Source organism: Gallus gallus, chromosome 27 (genome assembly GCF_016699485.2).
Source record: "Gallus gallus isolate bGalGal1 chromosome 27, bGalGal1.mat.broiler.GRCg7b, whole genome shotgun sequence".
In the NCBI taxonomy this organism is placed as follows: Eukaryota; Metazoa; Chordata; class Aves; order Galliformes; family Phasianidae; genus Gallus; species Gallus gallus.
Window position 1 is genome coordinate 4,400,517 of NC_052558.1, and position 13,896 is coordinate 4,414,412.

Here is a 13,896-nt window from a genome sequence, read left to right on the forward strand (position 1 = left end):
CCGCCCCCCCCCCCCCCCCGGGTAACGCAACGGGGGGGGGAGGGGGGGGTGGTTGGCAGCCCCCGCGCTGGGCTGGCACCGGGGTCCCCCCGGGGGCCGCCCCCTCCTCGGTGCCCGCGGGCAGCGCTGCAGCACCCGCTGGGGCAGACGGGGCCGCCGTTCTCCCCCCCCCCCCCTCCCCGAGTGCCCCCCGTGGGGGCGGTGCACCCCGCAGCGATGGGGGTCGCGGGTGCCCGCTGGGGGTCGCGCAGCGCCGTGCCCCTCCCCGGGCGGCCCAGCCTTGTTCCTCGCGATCCTTTTCCGCCTCCGCGGGGCCGCAGCCAGCGCTCGGCAAATAAACATCCCCCGCCGGGCCCCGCGCCAGCGCTTAAATAAACAGCCGGGCCCCGTTGTGAAACCCGCGGCCCCCTCCCCACCGCCGCCCCCCCCCCCCCCCCCCGCGTGGGGCGCAGCGCTCTGGCCGTGCCCGCAGCTGAGCCCCGACGCAATCAGTGCACGCAGCCGCGGTGATGTGGGGACGTCCTCGGGGAACCCCGCGCCCCCCCCCGCGGTCGCGCCGTGCGCTCCGTGTCTGTGCCGTGGGATTCAGGTGTGGGGCCCGGGGGTGTCCCGCGTTCCCCAACCCCCCCCCCCCCCCCGACCCGGGGCCGTTAAGCCGGGATGAGCGCAGTGCCCGCGGCGGTGCCGCTAATCGGGGGATTGCGGTAATCTGTGGGGCAGCGCCGGGCACAGCTGTGCCCCCCCCGGGCTCGGGGTGGGGAAACTGAGGCACGGGGCAGCGCTGCCTTCGGTGCCCCCCTTTAACCCCTTCTCTCTGCTCCCCCCCACAGCACCCGGAGCCGCTCCGTGCCAGGACAGCCCCATGCTCTGCTCGGCCCCCGCACCCCCCGCCTGAGCGCCCCCCAGCACCGGAGGCCCCGCCATGGCCAGCAACAGCAGCTCCTGCCCCACGCCCGGGGGGGGGCACCTGAACGGCTACCCCGTCACCCCCTACGCCTTTTTCTTTCCCCACATGCTGGGGGGGCTCTCCCCTCCCAGCTCGCTGCCCGGCATCCAGCACCAGCTGCCCGTCAGCGGCTACAGCACGCCCTCGCCTGCCAGTGAGTATGGGGGTCCGGGGGGGTGGGGGGGGGTTGGCACAGGGGGTCGCGGTGCCGCAGGGCCGGGCTGGCGGTGCGCTGCGGTGCCCGTGCCGGTGGGGTAACGCTTCCATTGTGCGCTGGGAGTGCTGCAGCACCGGGGACGGTGGCGGTGGCGGTGTAGGGGTGTCCCCGGCTGGAGCCGCCCCCCACCGTCCCCCGCAGATCGGTTTATAAACAGCTGCGGTGATGGGAAAGAAAGGGCTGAGGGGGGAACGGAGCTGCGGCGGGGTTGGGGTCCCCACCGTTGGGGCAGCAGCGGCGCGGCGCCGTCTGCAGGGCGCAGAGGTGGCACCGCCGGGACGGCGCTGCGGCGGCCGCATCCCGCGGCGGGGACGGCTCCGTCCGCCGGGCCGCCCGCGTCGGTTCCCGCAGCGCTGCGCGGAGCGGTGCCGTATGGGTGCCCCGCGGCGCCCGCCGTCGGGGAGGCCGCGCCGGGTCGGGGCGTGCCGGGCCCCCCCAGCCCCGGGGCTCGGGGCAGGTCCGGGCAGGGCGGGCCGCGGGCGCTGTCCCCCGCCGGAGCCGCCCCGGCGCGGTGGGACCCAGCGGGACCAGTTGGGCGGCTGGGTGGTGGCGGCGGGCGCGGTGCCTCCCCCGCCTCGCTCGGGGGCCGTTCCCGCCGCGCCGAATTGTGGGAACGGGGCGGGGGGGCGCCGTCCCCATCCTTTCATCCCCCCCCCCCCCCGCTGGGAACGGGAACGGCCGCGCCTCGGTTTCCCTCTGACCCCGTCCCGGTGGGGCGCCGGGAGGGCCGCGCTCCTGGGCTGGGGGGCGCGGAGCCCCCCCGGCCGTCAGCCGCTCCTCATTGCCCCCCACGGCCCCCCGGCCGGGTGTGCTCATCCCCCCCCTCCCCGTGGTGCCATCCCGGGGGCACAGTGGGGTGCGGGGGGGGCTGTCGGGTGTCAGTGTGGCTGCACGTCCCCCCCCCACTGCTTTATCCTTCTCTCTCTGTGGCGTTGGGGGCCGCGTTCACCCCCTCCCTGGGCGTGAGCCCCTCCCCGCCCCACGCAGCCCCTCCTCACCCCGGGGGCACAGCCGGGCTGCGGGAGCCCCCACTGCCTTTGGTGCAGAGCTGGCGGTGTGCGTGCATGCACGCTTCAGCTCCTGCGGTACCACACACACGTGTGTGCAAAAGTGCACGCCCTCGTGCACGCAGCTGGCAGCACGGAGCTGCAGTGCAGCGGTGCACCGGGGGGGGGGGTCCCCTGCTCTGCCCCATAGTGGAGCTCTGGGGGGGGCTGTGACCCCCGGCACTGCATTGGGGACCCTCTGTCCGTCCCCTCTGTCCGTCCCCATTCCTCGGTGCCGTCCTCAGGAGCTTAAACCCCCCCCCCCCCCCCGATCCCATGGGTTGTGTGTCCCCGTTATCCCACCCCCCCCCCTGTGCTGGAGGAGCTGTGCCGTCACCCAACCCCATCGGCTCCGGTTTCCTCCGCGCCGCCGCCGCTCCCCCACAGCGCCCCGTAATTAATTAATTTTTAAAAATTAATGAGCGAAACGTGCTGCTGGCAGAGCTGGGACTGAGGGTGGAGAGCGAGGGGGCCCGGATGGGGGCTGTGGGGGGGGGAGGGGGGCCCTCTGTGGTGGGGGGGGGGAAGGGGCGGTGGGGACGGCCCATAAGGGCACAGCGCTCCATCACTGTCAGCGGTGCGGGGGGAGCGCGGGGGGAACGGCCCTGCGGGGGGAAGGGGGGGGCTGCAGCGGGGGGGGGGACGACGGGGACCCCCCCAGTGGTGTTGTGGGGGCGCCCCGCCCGTGTCCCGCTGTCCCATAGGGCTGCGTCCCACCCTGGGTTGGTTCCCCACTGCTGCTCCGTGCTTCGCTCCTTCCTGCTCTTTCCTTTCTCTTAATAGATGGTCTGTGGTTGTTCCTGTTGTCACCACAGCGGGGCCGGAAGTGCTGCCCGGCGTGGCGGATGTGTGGGACACGGCCCTGCGGTGCCACGCGTGTGTGCCACGGTGTGCCATGGTGTGCCACGGTGTGCCATGATGTACAATGGTGTGCCATGGTGTGCCACAGTGTGCCACGGTGTGCCGTGATGTGCCACGGTGTGCCACGGTGTGCCATGATGTGCCACGGTGTGCCATGATGTACAGTGGTGTGCCACGGTGTGCCATGATGTGCCACAGTGTGCCATGGTGTGCCATGGTGTGCCACGGTGTGCCATGGTGTGCCATGATGTGCCGCAGCCATGTGGTGCTGTGGCTGTGCTGTGTCCACGCAGTGACATGAATGCACCATGGAATTGCCATAGATGTGTCCTGGATGTGTCACGGATGTAACATGGATGTGACACGGATGTGTCATGGGTATATCAGGGATGTGCCAGAGAGGTGCTGTGGATGTGTTGTGGCCACACAGTGCTGCACACTGCCATGCAGTGCCATGCAGTGCTGCACATTGCCATGCAGTGCCATGCAGTGCCATGCAGTGCTGCACGTTGCCATGCAGTGCCATGCAGTGCTGCACATTGCCATGCAGTGCCATGCAGTGCCATGCAGTGCCATGCAGTGCCATGCAGTGCTGCACACTGCCATGCTGTGTTTGCCCCCCACGGCCGCCGCATTCCTCCCAGCACAGCGCAGTGACTCAGAGCAGACATTTGTCATTTGGCTGCAGGAAGTTGGAGCGGCGCGGGGCTTTTGTTTGCAGAGCTGCTGGCTCAGCACAGCCTGCATGGATGGTGGCATTGTAACCAGCACTGCCCTGCACGCACGCACACACACACACACACGTGTGCACACCCCCTGGGCCTCTCCAGTGCTCTCCTCTCCCCTCCCTGCAGAGCAGAGCTGCCGTGGCATGCTGTGCGCGCGTGTGCAGGGAGCTGTGGGCATGTGTGTGTGTGCATGCGTGTTCCTGTCCTCAGTGTGGACACATGGCTGCGTGTGCAGAAGGTGTGCACACGCGTGTGTGTGCAGCATGCACTGTGTGCTGCAGTTCACCCCTATGCACAGCTTGTGGCGAGGGGATGCACACATCCACGTGCAGCTTATGGCGAGGGGATGCACACACATGTGCACAGTGTGCCCTCTGTACCGTGAGAGTGCACACAGCACCACCCTCTGCTGCGAGTGCACGCAGTGGGCACAGCCCCGTGTGCTGTGTGTGCACATTGCTCCGTGCACTGAGGGGATGTGCGTGCAAAATTGTTGCCCTGTGCACCGTGGGAGTGCAGGCGTGTGTGAGTGCACACGTGTGTGCCTGCTGTGCTGTGCTGTGCTCTGTGTGTGTGTGTGTGTGTGTGTGTATGTGTGTGCTGCAGGAACACTGAGCTGTGCAGCCGCACAACCACACATGTACACCTGCATGCTGCAGCACACACATGTGCACACACACACACACACACACACGTGCTCTCACACACACACACACATGTGCTCTCACACACACACGTGCTCACACACACGTGCACACGCGGGGGGCGGGGGGTCAGCCCGGGGTGAGCCCTCCCCTCGGGTTCAGCCGGGGGTCACCGCGTGCCATTGGGGGGATGAGCGCACCCCCCCCCCGCGCGGACCCCCGGCCCCTCCCCACCCCCCACCCGGGGCTCCGTGCGCTGCGGGGCCGGGGCTGTGCGCTGGGGAAGGGGGGGGGGGGGGAAGGAGGAGAAATGGGAGGAGGAGGAGGAGGGGAGGAAGGCGGGGGCGGAGGAGCGCGGCGCGGTGCGGGTTAAGGCTGCGGGCGGCGCTCCGTCGGACGGACCGGGGCCGCGGAGCCGCGGGGCTGCGCCTTCCTCACCACCCCCCCCACCCCCCGACCCCCACCCCTCCTCCGCCGCACGGGGGGGGCCATGGCAGCGCGGCGCGGGGCGCCCCGGGGGCTCAGCCCCGGCGGGGGGGGGCGGTGAGCGGGGGGGGCCGCGGCCCCGGGAGCGGCGGGGCCGATGTTCGAGGGCGCGGAGGTGGCGGGGCTGCCCCCCCCCGGGCCCCTCCCCCGCATGGATTGCTGCGGGCCCGGCCGGGGCTGTCTGCTGCCACAGTGTCCCCCCCCGCCCCGCACCGCCCCGCGCCGCGCCCCGCACTGGGGCGCCTCCGGCCGCTGTACGTACCGGGACCCCGACCTGGGGGTGGGGGGGGGGAGGGCGGAGTGGGGGGGGGGCCGTGCGGGGGGGGGCAGAGCGCTGTGCGCGGGGTGGGCGCTGTGCGGGGCGCCGGGAACGGCTGAGGGGGGGGAGAGGGGGAGGGGCTCTGCGCAGGGCGGCCCGCACCGCGTTGGGGCTGTGCGTGCGGTGCTGAGCGCTGCGTGCGGGGCGCGGGGGGGTCGGGGCGGGAGTGGGTGCCGCGTGTGCGCCGTGCCGACCCACTGCTGCGCTGAGCGATGGGCGGGGGGCCCCCCGGCTGCCCCCCTCCCGGGAACGTCGCTCCCCCCCACCCCGTGCGCCGCTCTCTGTGCGTGGGGGAACCCCTCTGCCCCCCCCCCCCCCTCCGCTGTGCTGTCCCCGATCGGCCCCGCTGCTGCGATGGGGGGGTCCCACGCTCCCCCCCCCCCCCCGGCGCTGCCCGGCCCCGCACCACGTGCGGTGATCGCGGCCGCAGCGCTGTGCCCGGTGGGACTTTCGCCCCGGTTGGGGCCGGGGGGCGACGGGGCTCTCCCTGCGGCAGCGCCCGGTGTTGGGGTGGGGGCTGACGGCTGCGCCCCCCCCATCTCCGCCCCCATTGTCTCGGGGCCGCCCGACCTTTCTGCTGCGATCGGAGCGAGCGCACGCGGGGCCTTTGTCTGCGGGCAGGGCGCTGTGCCGGGGGGGCTGTGGGGCCACGATCCCGCTGGAAGCGGCGCGGTGAGACCCCCTCCCGTCCCCCCCCCCAGTCCTGAAACGGCCACACGCTCAGCCCCCCCCGCAGGGCCGTCGTGCCCCCTTTGCTGCCCCGCGGCGCCCGGGCTGCGGTCACCGTGACCGTGAGCTGCGGGGCCGGCCGGGTCCTGGCGCGGTGCCCCCTGCAGTGCCCCACAGCCCGGCCGTGCCGCGGCCCCCCCGGGAGCTCCGCGCTGTCACCCCGTGGCCGCTGTCGCTGTGCTGCTGCGCCTGCAGGCTGCGCTGCTGCGGGGAAACCGAGGCACCGCCGTGCCCTGGGGGGGGGCTGCGCTGCCCCATGGCCACGTGGGGCGTCCCGGTGCATTGCGGAGCGCCGTGGCACGTGGGTGGCACCGGGGGTGCGGCACCGGAGCACCCCGGGACCCCTCTGCCTCTGCCGGTGCATCTCTGCGGTGCCCATCCCGTGTCACCCACAGCAGCCCAACCCGACCCGACCCGACCCGACCCCTGCAGTGGGACAGGAGTGCTGTCTGTGTGTCCGTCTGTCCACAGCCCAGCACTGCACAGCACTGCACAGCACAGCATGCGGCCCTGCAGGCACTTTCCCACACCGGGTGCCAGGGCTGTGGGGCTGTGGGGCTGTGGGGCTGTGGGGCTGTGGGGTGATGGGGTGGAGGTGATGGGGTGGAGGTGCTGGCCGGGGGCTGCCTGCAGCACATGTGGTGCACAGCTGGGACTGCTCCCTCCCCCCGCCGTTCAGGCTGGGGGGGCTCCCACTGCTCCATGGGGCTGCGTGTGCCCATCACGTCCTCACGGTCACCCATCCCTGTGGGGCTGAGAAGGGCTGCCCCCCCCCCGAAGTGCCCGGCACCTCTGGGTGCTGCCGGTTGCCCCCCAGGCCCCGGTGCTGCTGTGAGGGGCTCCCGGTGTCCTCCTCAGTGCCGGGGATCCCTGCGGTGCCGCCAGCCCATGGCAGAGGGGGGGGGACGACGCCGACAGACGGCCGGAGCCCCCCCGGCAGCGCAGCGTCAGATGTGTGCTGTGAGCACAGCTCTGCCAGGAGGGCCTTAAATCATCCAGCAGAGCGATCGGTGATGGAGGACGGCGGCTGCGCCGCGGTAATGGCTGCGCCGTGGGGGGGGGGCGGTGGATGCGGTGCTGCCGGGAAGCGCTGCTCAGCGCCCCCCCATCGCTGCCCCCCCGGCACCGCAGCCTCGTGGGGACGGCGGCGCTGTGGGTGCCGTTTGTCCCCGTTGTCCCCACCCCGGTGCTGTGTGGGCGCTGGGGCAGTGCTGGGGGGGCACCTCTGAGCCGACCCCACTGAGCGCTGCTGTGCCCGCAGCCCCACTGCCACCCACCGCCACCCCACGGCGCTGCTGCTGCTGCTGCGGGGCCGTCTGTGGGGCGCAGGACTCCGTGGGGCGCGGATCCCTATTTGGGGCACAGGGCCCTCTATGGGGCGCGGGTCCCCGTGTGGGGCGCGCTGTGGGCTCCCCGCCGGCCCGGCCTTTCATATCCTGTCTGACTGGTTTACTTGGCTCGGCCCTAAGCAAAACATTCGCAAACATCCTGAGGAGCCCAGAGCTTAACCCGTGCCTGGCCGCCCTGCTGTGGGGCGCAGTGGGGCACGGCGGCACTGATGCTGCTGTGGGGCCGTGGGGCTGCGTGGCGGTGGGCGACGTGGCCCTGCACACGTGTGACTGCACCAAAGCCATGGGGGGGGTTGGGGCTCCTGGGCGCCGCTGTGGATTTTTCTGGTTTTGGGGTTTTTTTTTTTTGCTTTTTCTATTTGTTTTTCTTTCCCTTTTCTCTCTTTCCTATTTCTTTTTGTCTTCTCCCCGCGCCCTGCAAACGGCAGCTCACATCTCCCACCCTGCATCCCCGCGCGCAGCCGGGGCAGCCCCCCCCCAACCCATCCCTATGGCACACAGAGGGGCGGCCCCGGGGGGAGGAGGGGGCGTTGGGTGTCCCTTCTGGGGGGCGCTCAGCCTCTGACCGCCGCCCTCCCCACAGCCGTGGAGACGCAGAGCACCAGCTCAGAGGAGATCGTGCCCAGCCCGCCCTCCCCGCCGCCACTGCCGCGCATCTACAAGCCGTGCTTCGTCTGCCAGGACAAATCCTCGGGGTACCACTATGGGGTCAGCGCCTGCGAGGGCTGCAAGGTGAGAGCTGCCGGGCCGGGCCGTGCCCTGCTGTGGGGTGCCGTGCCATGCTGTGCCGTGCCATGCTGTGCCATGCTGTGCCGCGGGGTGCCATCCCGTGCCGTGCCATGCTGTGCCGTGCTGTGCCATGCCGTGCTGTGCCAGCGCTGACCAGAGCTCTCTGGGTGTCCCCAGGGCTTCTTCCGCCGCAGCATCCAGAAGAACATGGTGTACACGTGCCACCGGGACAAGAACTGCATCATCAACAAGGTGACGCGCAACCGCTGCCAGTACTGCCGCCTGCAGAAGTGCTTCGAGGTCGGGATGTCCAAGGAGTGTGAGTGCGGGATGCGATGGGTCGGGTAGGGTATGGGGTGACCCCACGCTGGGTGCTGCCCTGAGTGCTGCGGGCAATCCCAGCTGCCCCCATTGGCTGTAAGGAGGGGGCTGTGGGGGGAGCACTCTGCTGGTGTGACACCGCTGCCCGTTGCCCGGCAACGCGTGATGGATGATGTCAGAGATAAATGGAGCTGTCTGTGCCAGTTGTCACGGTGCCCGGCTGCGCCCCCCACACCACGGGGGGGTCATCAGTGGGGGCCGGGAGGTTCTGCCCTATCCGTGCGCTGCTGTGGGGCGCCCCGCTGTGCTGGGGCTGAGCAGCACCCACTGCACCTACAGAGTCCTGAGCCCCCCCGGCTGCCGCCTCACCGCTGTGTCCCAGCAGCGGCGTCCCCTCCCCACAGTGGCACACAGAGGTGGCTATAAAGGAAACGTGTGGGAGGGGGGGACAGCGGGGCCGGGGGCCTCGGAGGGGGGTTTGGTGGCCCTGACGGCGCCATCCCCACAGCCGTCCGCAATGACCGCAATAAGAAGAAGAAGGACGTGCCGAAGACGGAGTGCTCGGAGAGTTACATCGTCACCCCCGAGGTGGAGGAGCTGATCGAGAAGGTCCGCAAAGCGCACCAGGAGACGTTCCCTGCGCTGTGCCAGCTGGGCAAATACACCACGGTGAGTGCCCGGCGCCTCTGCGGCCACACACACAGCTGGGAGGGAGCTGAGCCCCGTCTGTGTCCCGCAGAACAACAGCTCGGAGCAGCGCGTGTCGCTGGACATCGACCTGTGGGACAAATTCAGCGAGCTGTCCACGAAGTGCATCATCAAGACGGTGGAGTTCGCCAAGCAGCTGCCCGGCTTCACCACGCTCACCATCGCCGACCAGATCACGCTGCTCAAAGCCGCCTGCCTGGACATCCTGGTGGGGATGGGGTGGGGATGGGGATGAGGAGGGGGCTGCGGGTGGGGCGGGCGCAGGATGGAGGTGGCACGGAGCTGGTGCTGAGAGCAGGGTGGGCATGGGGTGGTGCTGGGATGGAGACAGGGATGGGGCTGGGGCCGGGTGCTGCGCTCATGGGTGCTGCGCTCATGGGTGCTCTGCTCATGGGTGCTGAGCTCATGCTGAGCTCATGGGTGCTGAGCTCATGGGTGCTGAGCTCATGCTGAGCTCATGGGTGCTGAGCTCATGGGTGCTGAGCTCATGTGTGTTGTGCTCATGCAGAGCTCATGGATGCTGTGCTCATGGGTGCTCTGCTCATGGGTGCTGAGCTCATGCTGAGCTCATGGGTGCTGTGCTCATGCTGAACTCATGGATGCTGTGCTCATCCTGAGCTCATGGGTGCTGAGCTCATGGATGCTGAGCTCATGGGTGCTGTGCTCATGGGTGCTCTGCTCATGGGTGCTGAGCTCATGGGTGCTGTGCTCATGGGTGCTGAGCTCATGGGTGCTGTGCTCATGGGTGCTGAGCTCATGCTGAGCTCATGGGTGCTGAGCTCATGCAGAGCTCATGGGTGCTGAGCTCCCCGACCCCTCTGCCCCCCAGATCCTGCGGATCTGCACGCGCTACACCCCCGAGCAGGACACCATGACCTTCTCGGACGGGCTGACGCTGAACCGCACGCAGATGCACAACGCCGGCTTCGGGCCGCTCACAGACCTGGTGTTCGCCTTCGCCAATCAGCTGCTGCCGCTGGAGATGGACGACGCCGAGACCGGACTGCTGAGCGCCATCTGCCTCATCTGCGGGGGTGGGTGTTGGGGGGGGGGGGCTGCGGGACACCCCCGGCCCCGGGGCTGCGCCGGGAGACCCCTCAATAACAGCACCTCCTCACCATACAGCCACCCCCAACCCATTCTGTGCTCTCTGCCGGGTGCGGTCATACATCGGGTGGGGAGGGGTGGGATGGGGGGGCACACAGACCCCGTAACCTTTGCCCCCACCCCGTGCAGACCGCCAGGACCTGGAGCAGCCCGACAAGGTGGACAAACTGCAGGAGCCGCTGCTGGAGGCGCTGAAGATCTACGTGAGGAAGAGGAGGCCCAACAAACCCCACATGTTCCCCAAAATGCTGATGAAGATCACAGATCTCCGCAGCATCAGCGCCAAGGGTGAGTGCGGGGGGGGGGGGGGGGGCAGCGCCGTGCTGGGGGCGGGGGGTCCTCCCAGTGTGATGAGGGGGGTGGGGTCACAGCCCCACATCTCAGCCCTGGGCCGCTGGGGAAGGAGAGCGGTGCTTTGGGGTGCCAATTCGGGGCGCTCGTTTTGGAGTGCCAGTGTAGGGCTGCCAGGCTGGAGGTGCTGCTTGGGGGTGCCGATTTGGGGGGTGCTGCTCAGGCGGTGCCAGCAGCCCCCTCCCCGCTGACCCCCCCCCCGTCCCACCCCCTGCAGGCGCCGAGCGGGTGATCACACTGAAGATGGAGATCCCGGGCTCGATGCCGCCGCTCATCCAGGAGATGTTGGAGAACTCGGAGGGCATGGACACGCTGGGGGGGGCAGCCGGGCGGTCCCCGCACGGGAGGTTTGGGGCCCCCCCCGGGCAGCTGCAGCCCCAGCCTCTCGCCGAGCTCCACGCGCAGCAGCCCGGCCACGCACTCGCCGTGACCCACGCCCGGCTGCACCAGGACACAGCTTGAGGGGGGGTCCGTCTGCAGCCCCCCCCGGGGCGGACTCCTCGCAGCCCCCCTCGGCACAGCCCCGGGACCCCCACCCGGAGCGGACCCAGCGGGAGCGGCGCTGCCCCCCCCGGCCCTCCCCACCGCGGGGCACCGCAGTGCTTTGGTTGATTCACATTTCAGGGGCGCGGGGGCCCCCGGGACGCCCCCCCCGGCCCCACCAGCACCAGCACAAACGGGACCGCGACCGCCGCCGTCGCCCCGGCCCGGCCATGGGGGGGGGGGGACCCGGCCGACCCCACCACCGAGGAAGCAGAGTCATTTAAAAGAGAAAGAAATCAAAGTATATATATATAAATATCTATAAATATCTATAAATATGTTTTAAAACCTTTGTAAAAGTTTGGAGGGGTTTTTAGGCTGTGCAGGTGGAGGGGGCACGGCGGGCGCTGCCGGGGGGAGGGGGGGGGGCACGATTTATTATTATGACTTATTTTTTTTGTTGTTGTCGTTGAGATTTTAGTGGTTTTAGAGGCGGGGGGGGCGGGCGGGCTCCTATCCTGGCCCCCCCCAGGTGGGGCGGGGGCTGCGGGGCCCGGCGCGGCCGCACGGGGAGGACGTGGGGATGGGGGGTGGGGGGGGGGGAGCGGCTCCAGAATAAAGTTTATTTATTCTATGCCCGGCTCGTCCTTCCTGTGGGGCATCGGGGGGGGAGGGGGGGCACGTGCTGAGCCCCACGGCGGGGTCCCATTGCCCCCCCGCATCCAACAAAGCGGGGGTGGGCGGAGCACCGCGGGGTGCTTCGTTTGCCTTTTTCTCCCGTTTTCTTTCCAGCAGCGCAGGGTGAGGTCCATCCGCCGCCCCACGACGGGAACCGCGCGTGGAGCGGGGGGGGCGGCGGGGCACGGCTGCTTCCTGACACCGATGCGGACCGGCGGCCCCCCCCGGCTGAGCGCAGCCACAGCTCATCGCAGCGGTGACGCGCGCGCCTTTCACACATCCAGGGCGGCCCGCGGGGGGGGGGATCCCTCGGGGGCCGTTCGGCTGTTGCGCAGGAGGCGGCGGAGCTCCGCCAGGCTGAGCGGCGCGGACGCCAACCCGACGGCGAAGCAGAAGCGGATGAAGGCGGTCTTCTCGGTGGGGCGGACGCGAAGCCGTGGACGCGGTGCGGACACGGCCGGCGGCGGCACGCGAAGAGCGGCGGCACTCGGAACCGCAGAGCGGCGGCCGCCCCGGTAGGAGCGCCTTCTCGGCCCGCGTGGAACCGCCGCCCCGTCGGGAGCGCCGCTTTGGCCGTTCGGTGCACCGCGGAGGTGGGGAACGGCGCCGAGAGGGCGAAACGTGGAAGAGAAGGAAGCGGTAATGCGGGCCGGGAAGGCCGCGCCGCACCGCGGCGGTTTGCAGCCCGGCTGCCGCGTGTTGCGCGCCAACTCCTCCCGCTCGTCCTCGAAGACGTCGCTGCCCGCCGTGGCGACCACCGGCACGCGGAACGGCAGCATCGCCAGCGGCGGCCCACCCGTGGGGGAGCGCTCCTGAACGGCGTCCGGCAGCGCCTCGGAAGCCCCACTCGCCCGTCGCTGCGGGAGGGGGCGGCGCTGGGGACGCCGTGCCCGGGGGGTCCCGAAGGCACCGAACGTCCCCGCGGTCCGAGGAGCCGAAAGCCGCCCCGGGGAGCGCCCCCGCGGGAATTCGCCCCGACAAACGGCCCCGAGAGGTTCGGCTCCGCGGCACCGCCGCCCCCGCCCCCCATCCCGGTACCTGCGGAGGGAGCTCCGTTCCGACGCCGTCCGCTGCCCGGCCCCGTATGGGGATGACGGCCCCGCTGCCGCCCGGAGCCCTTTTAGAGGCGGCGGCCGAGGGGCGCCGTCGGGGCGGGCGGAGCGCATCGCGCGTGGGGCGGAATGCCGCCCCCACAGCCCCGGACGGGGCGGGGAACGGAGCGGGGCCGGGGGGATCCCCGCGCTGCACAGCGATGCTCTGTGCGGGCAGCGCTCGGTGGGCGTCGGGGTGACGTCGGGGTGAACGCAGCGGCCCCGCACGGCGCGCTGTGCCCCCACCCGCACCGCGAGAGCCGCAAATAGCGCTGCCGTCGGCGGGGACGCGCCGGAGCCGCTGCCCGGAGCCCGGCGGTGGAAAATGTGACGGCGCGTTCCGCGCTGCGTTCCGGCGCAGCACCTCGGCGGCACCGATAGCGCCGCGATAGCGGGCAGGGCGGGGGTCCTCCGGCACAGCCCGCATCCCACGCGCGGCGTCGGGCAGCGCGGGTGGCGGTGCTCCGTCCCGGCCGGGAGCTGCAACCGCTGCGCTGCGCTCAGGACGGGGGAGCTGCCGGAGTGCGGGGGAACCCGGCGGGGCTCTGCAGGACGGCGCGGTCCGCTGCTCCGCACGTCCGCTGCGGGGCGGTTCGGGGCTGCGCCCATCGCCCTCGGGAGCCCCGCGGTCCGGCCGGGAGCCGCGGCGCGCGGGGCTGAGGGCGGGCGGCCCCTCCGCGCTGTAGGCAGTGCAGTTTTTAGCTCGAAAACCTCAGCGCGGCCGCGGGCGGAGGCTTTGCAACGCCCGGCGGGGCGGGGAGGGCTGGGAAGGAGCAGCTTCCCCCGGTGCGCTGCGGGCGCCGCCTCGGGCAGCTGCGGGATGGGGGGGTCCGGTTGCGGGGCTCCGAGCGGCGCCGGGCAGCAGCTGCAGCGGGAGCCCCAGGAGGAGCAGAAGCGGTGCGCGGCGCAGTGCGGTGCTCCGTGTGGTTCCGCGGCTGCAGGCGGGGAGGGGGGGCGGCCAGGAGGAGCCCCAGCAGCGCAGGGCCGGGCCGCAGCCGCATCTCCCGTCCCCTCGTTGGGCACAGAGCCACGCACGGCTCCACGTCCACCCCTGCTCACAGCACCCACAGCCCTCCCCTGCAGCACCACGCAGAGCAGCTCAG

At 71.1% G+C, this 13,896-nt stretch overlaps 2 protein-coding genes across 2 annotated transcripts; one reads left to right on the top strand and one right to left on the bottom strand.

Annotated features, from left to right (window-relative positions):
* Positions 1–896: 896 nt before the first annotated feature.
* RARA (retinoic acid receptor alpha) lies at positions 897–11,083 on the top strand (the record flags this gene model as incomplete). Its single annotated transcript, NM_204536.1, is given in 9 exon segments — positions 897–1,100; positions 7,909–8,057; positions 8,232–8,373; positions 8,884–9,044; positions 9,115–9,291; positions 9,913–10,117; positions 10,320–10,478; positions 10,759–10,862; positions 10,864–11,083. Coding segments are annotated over 9 exon segments (1,383 nt in total). The 3' UTR covers positions 10,972–11,083.
* Positions 11,084–11,633: 550 nt separating this feature from the next.
* On the bottom strand, positions 11,634–13,792 carry GJD3 (gap junction protein delta 3). Its single transcript, XM_015299660.4, has 2 exons — positions 12,741–13,792; positions 11,634–12,559 (listed from the first exon to the last, which is right to left on the bottom strand). The coding sequence occupies exons 1-2, from the start codon at positions 13,218–13,220 to the stop codon at positions 11,975–11,977; spliced, it is 1,065 nt and encodes a 354-aa protein (XP_015155146.3). The 5' UTR covers positions 13,221–13,792; the 3' UTR covers positions 11,634–11,974.
* Between the last annotated feature and the right edge of the window lie 104 nt (positions 13,793–13,896).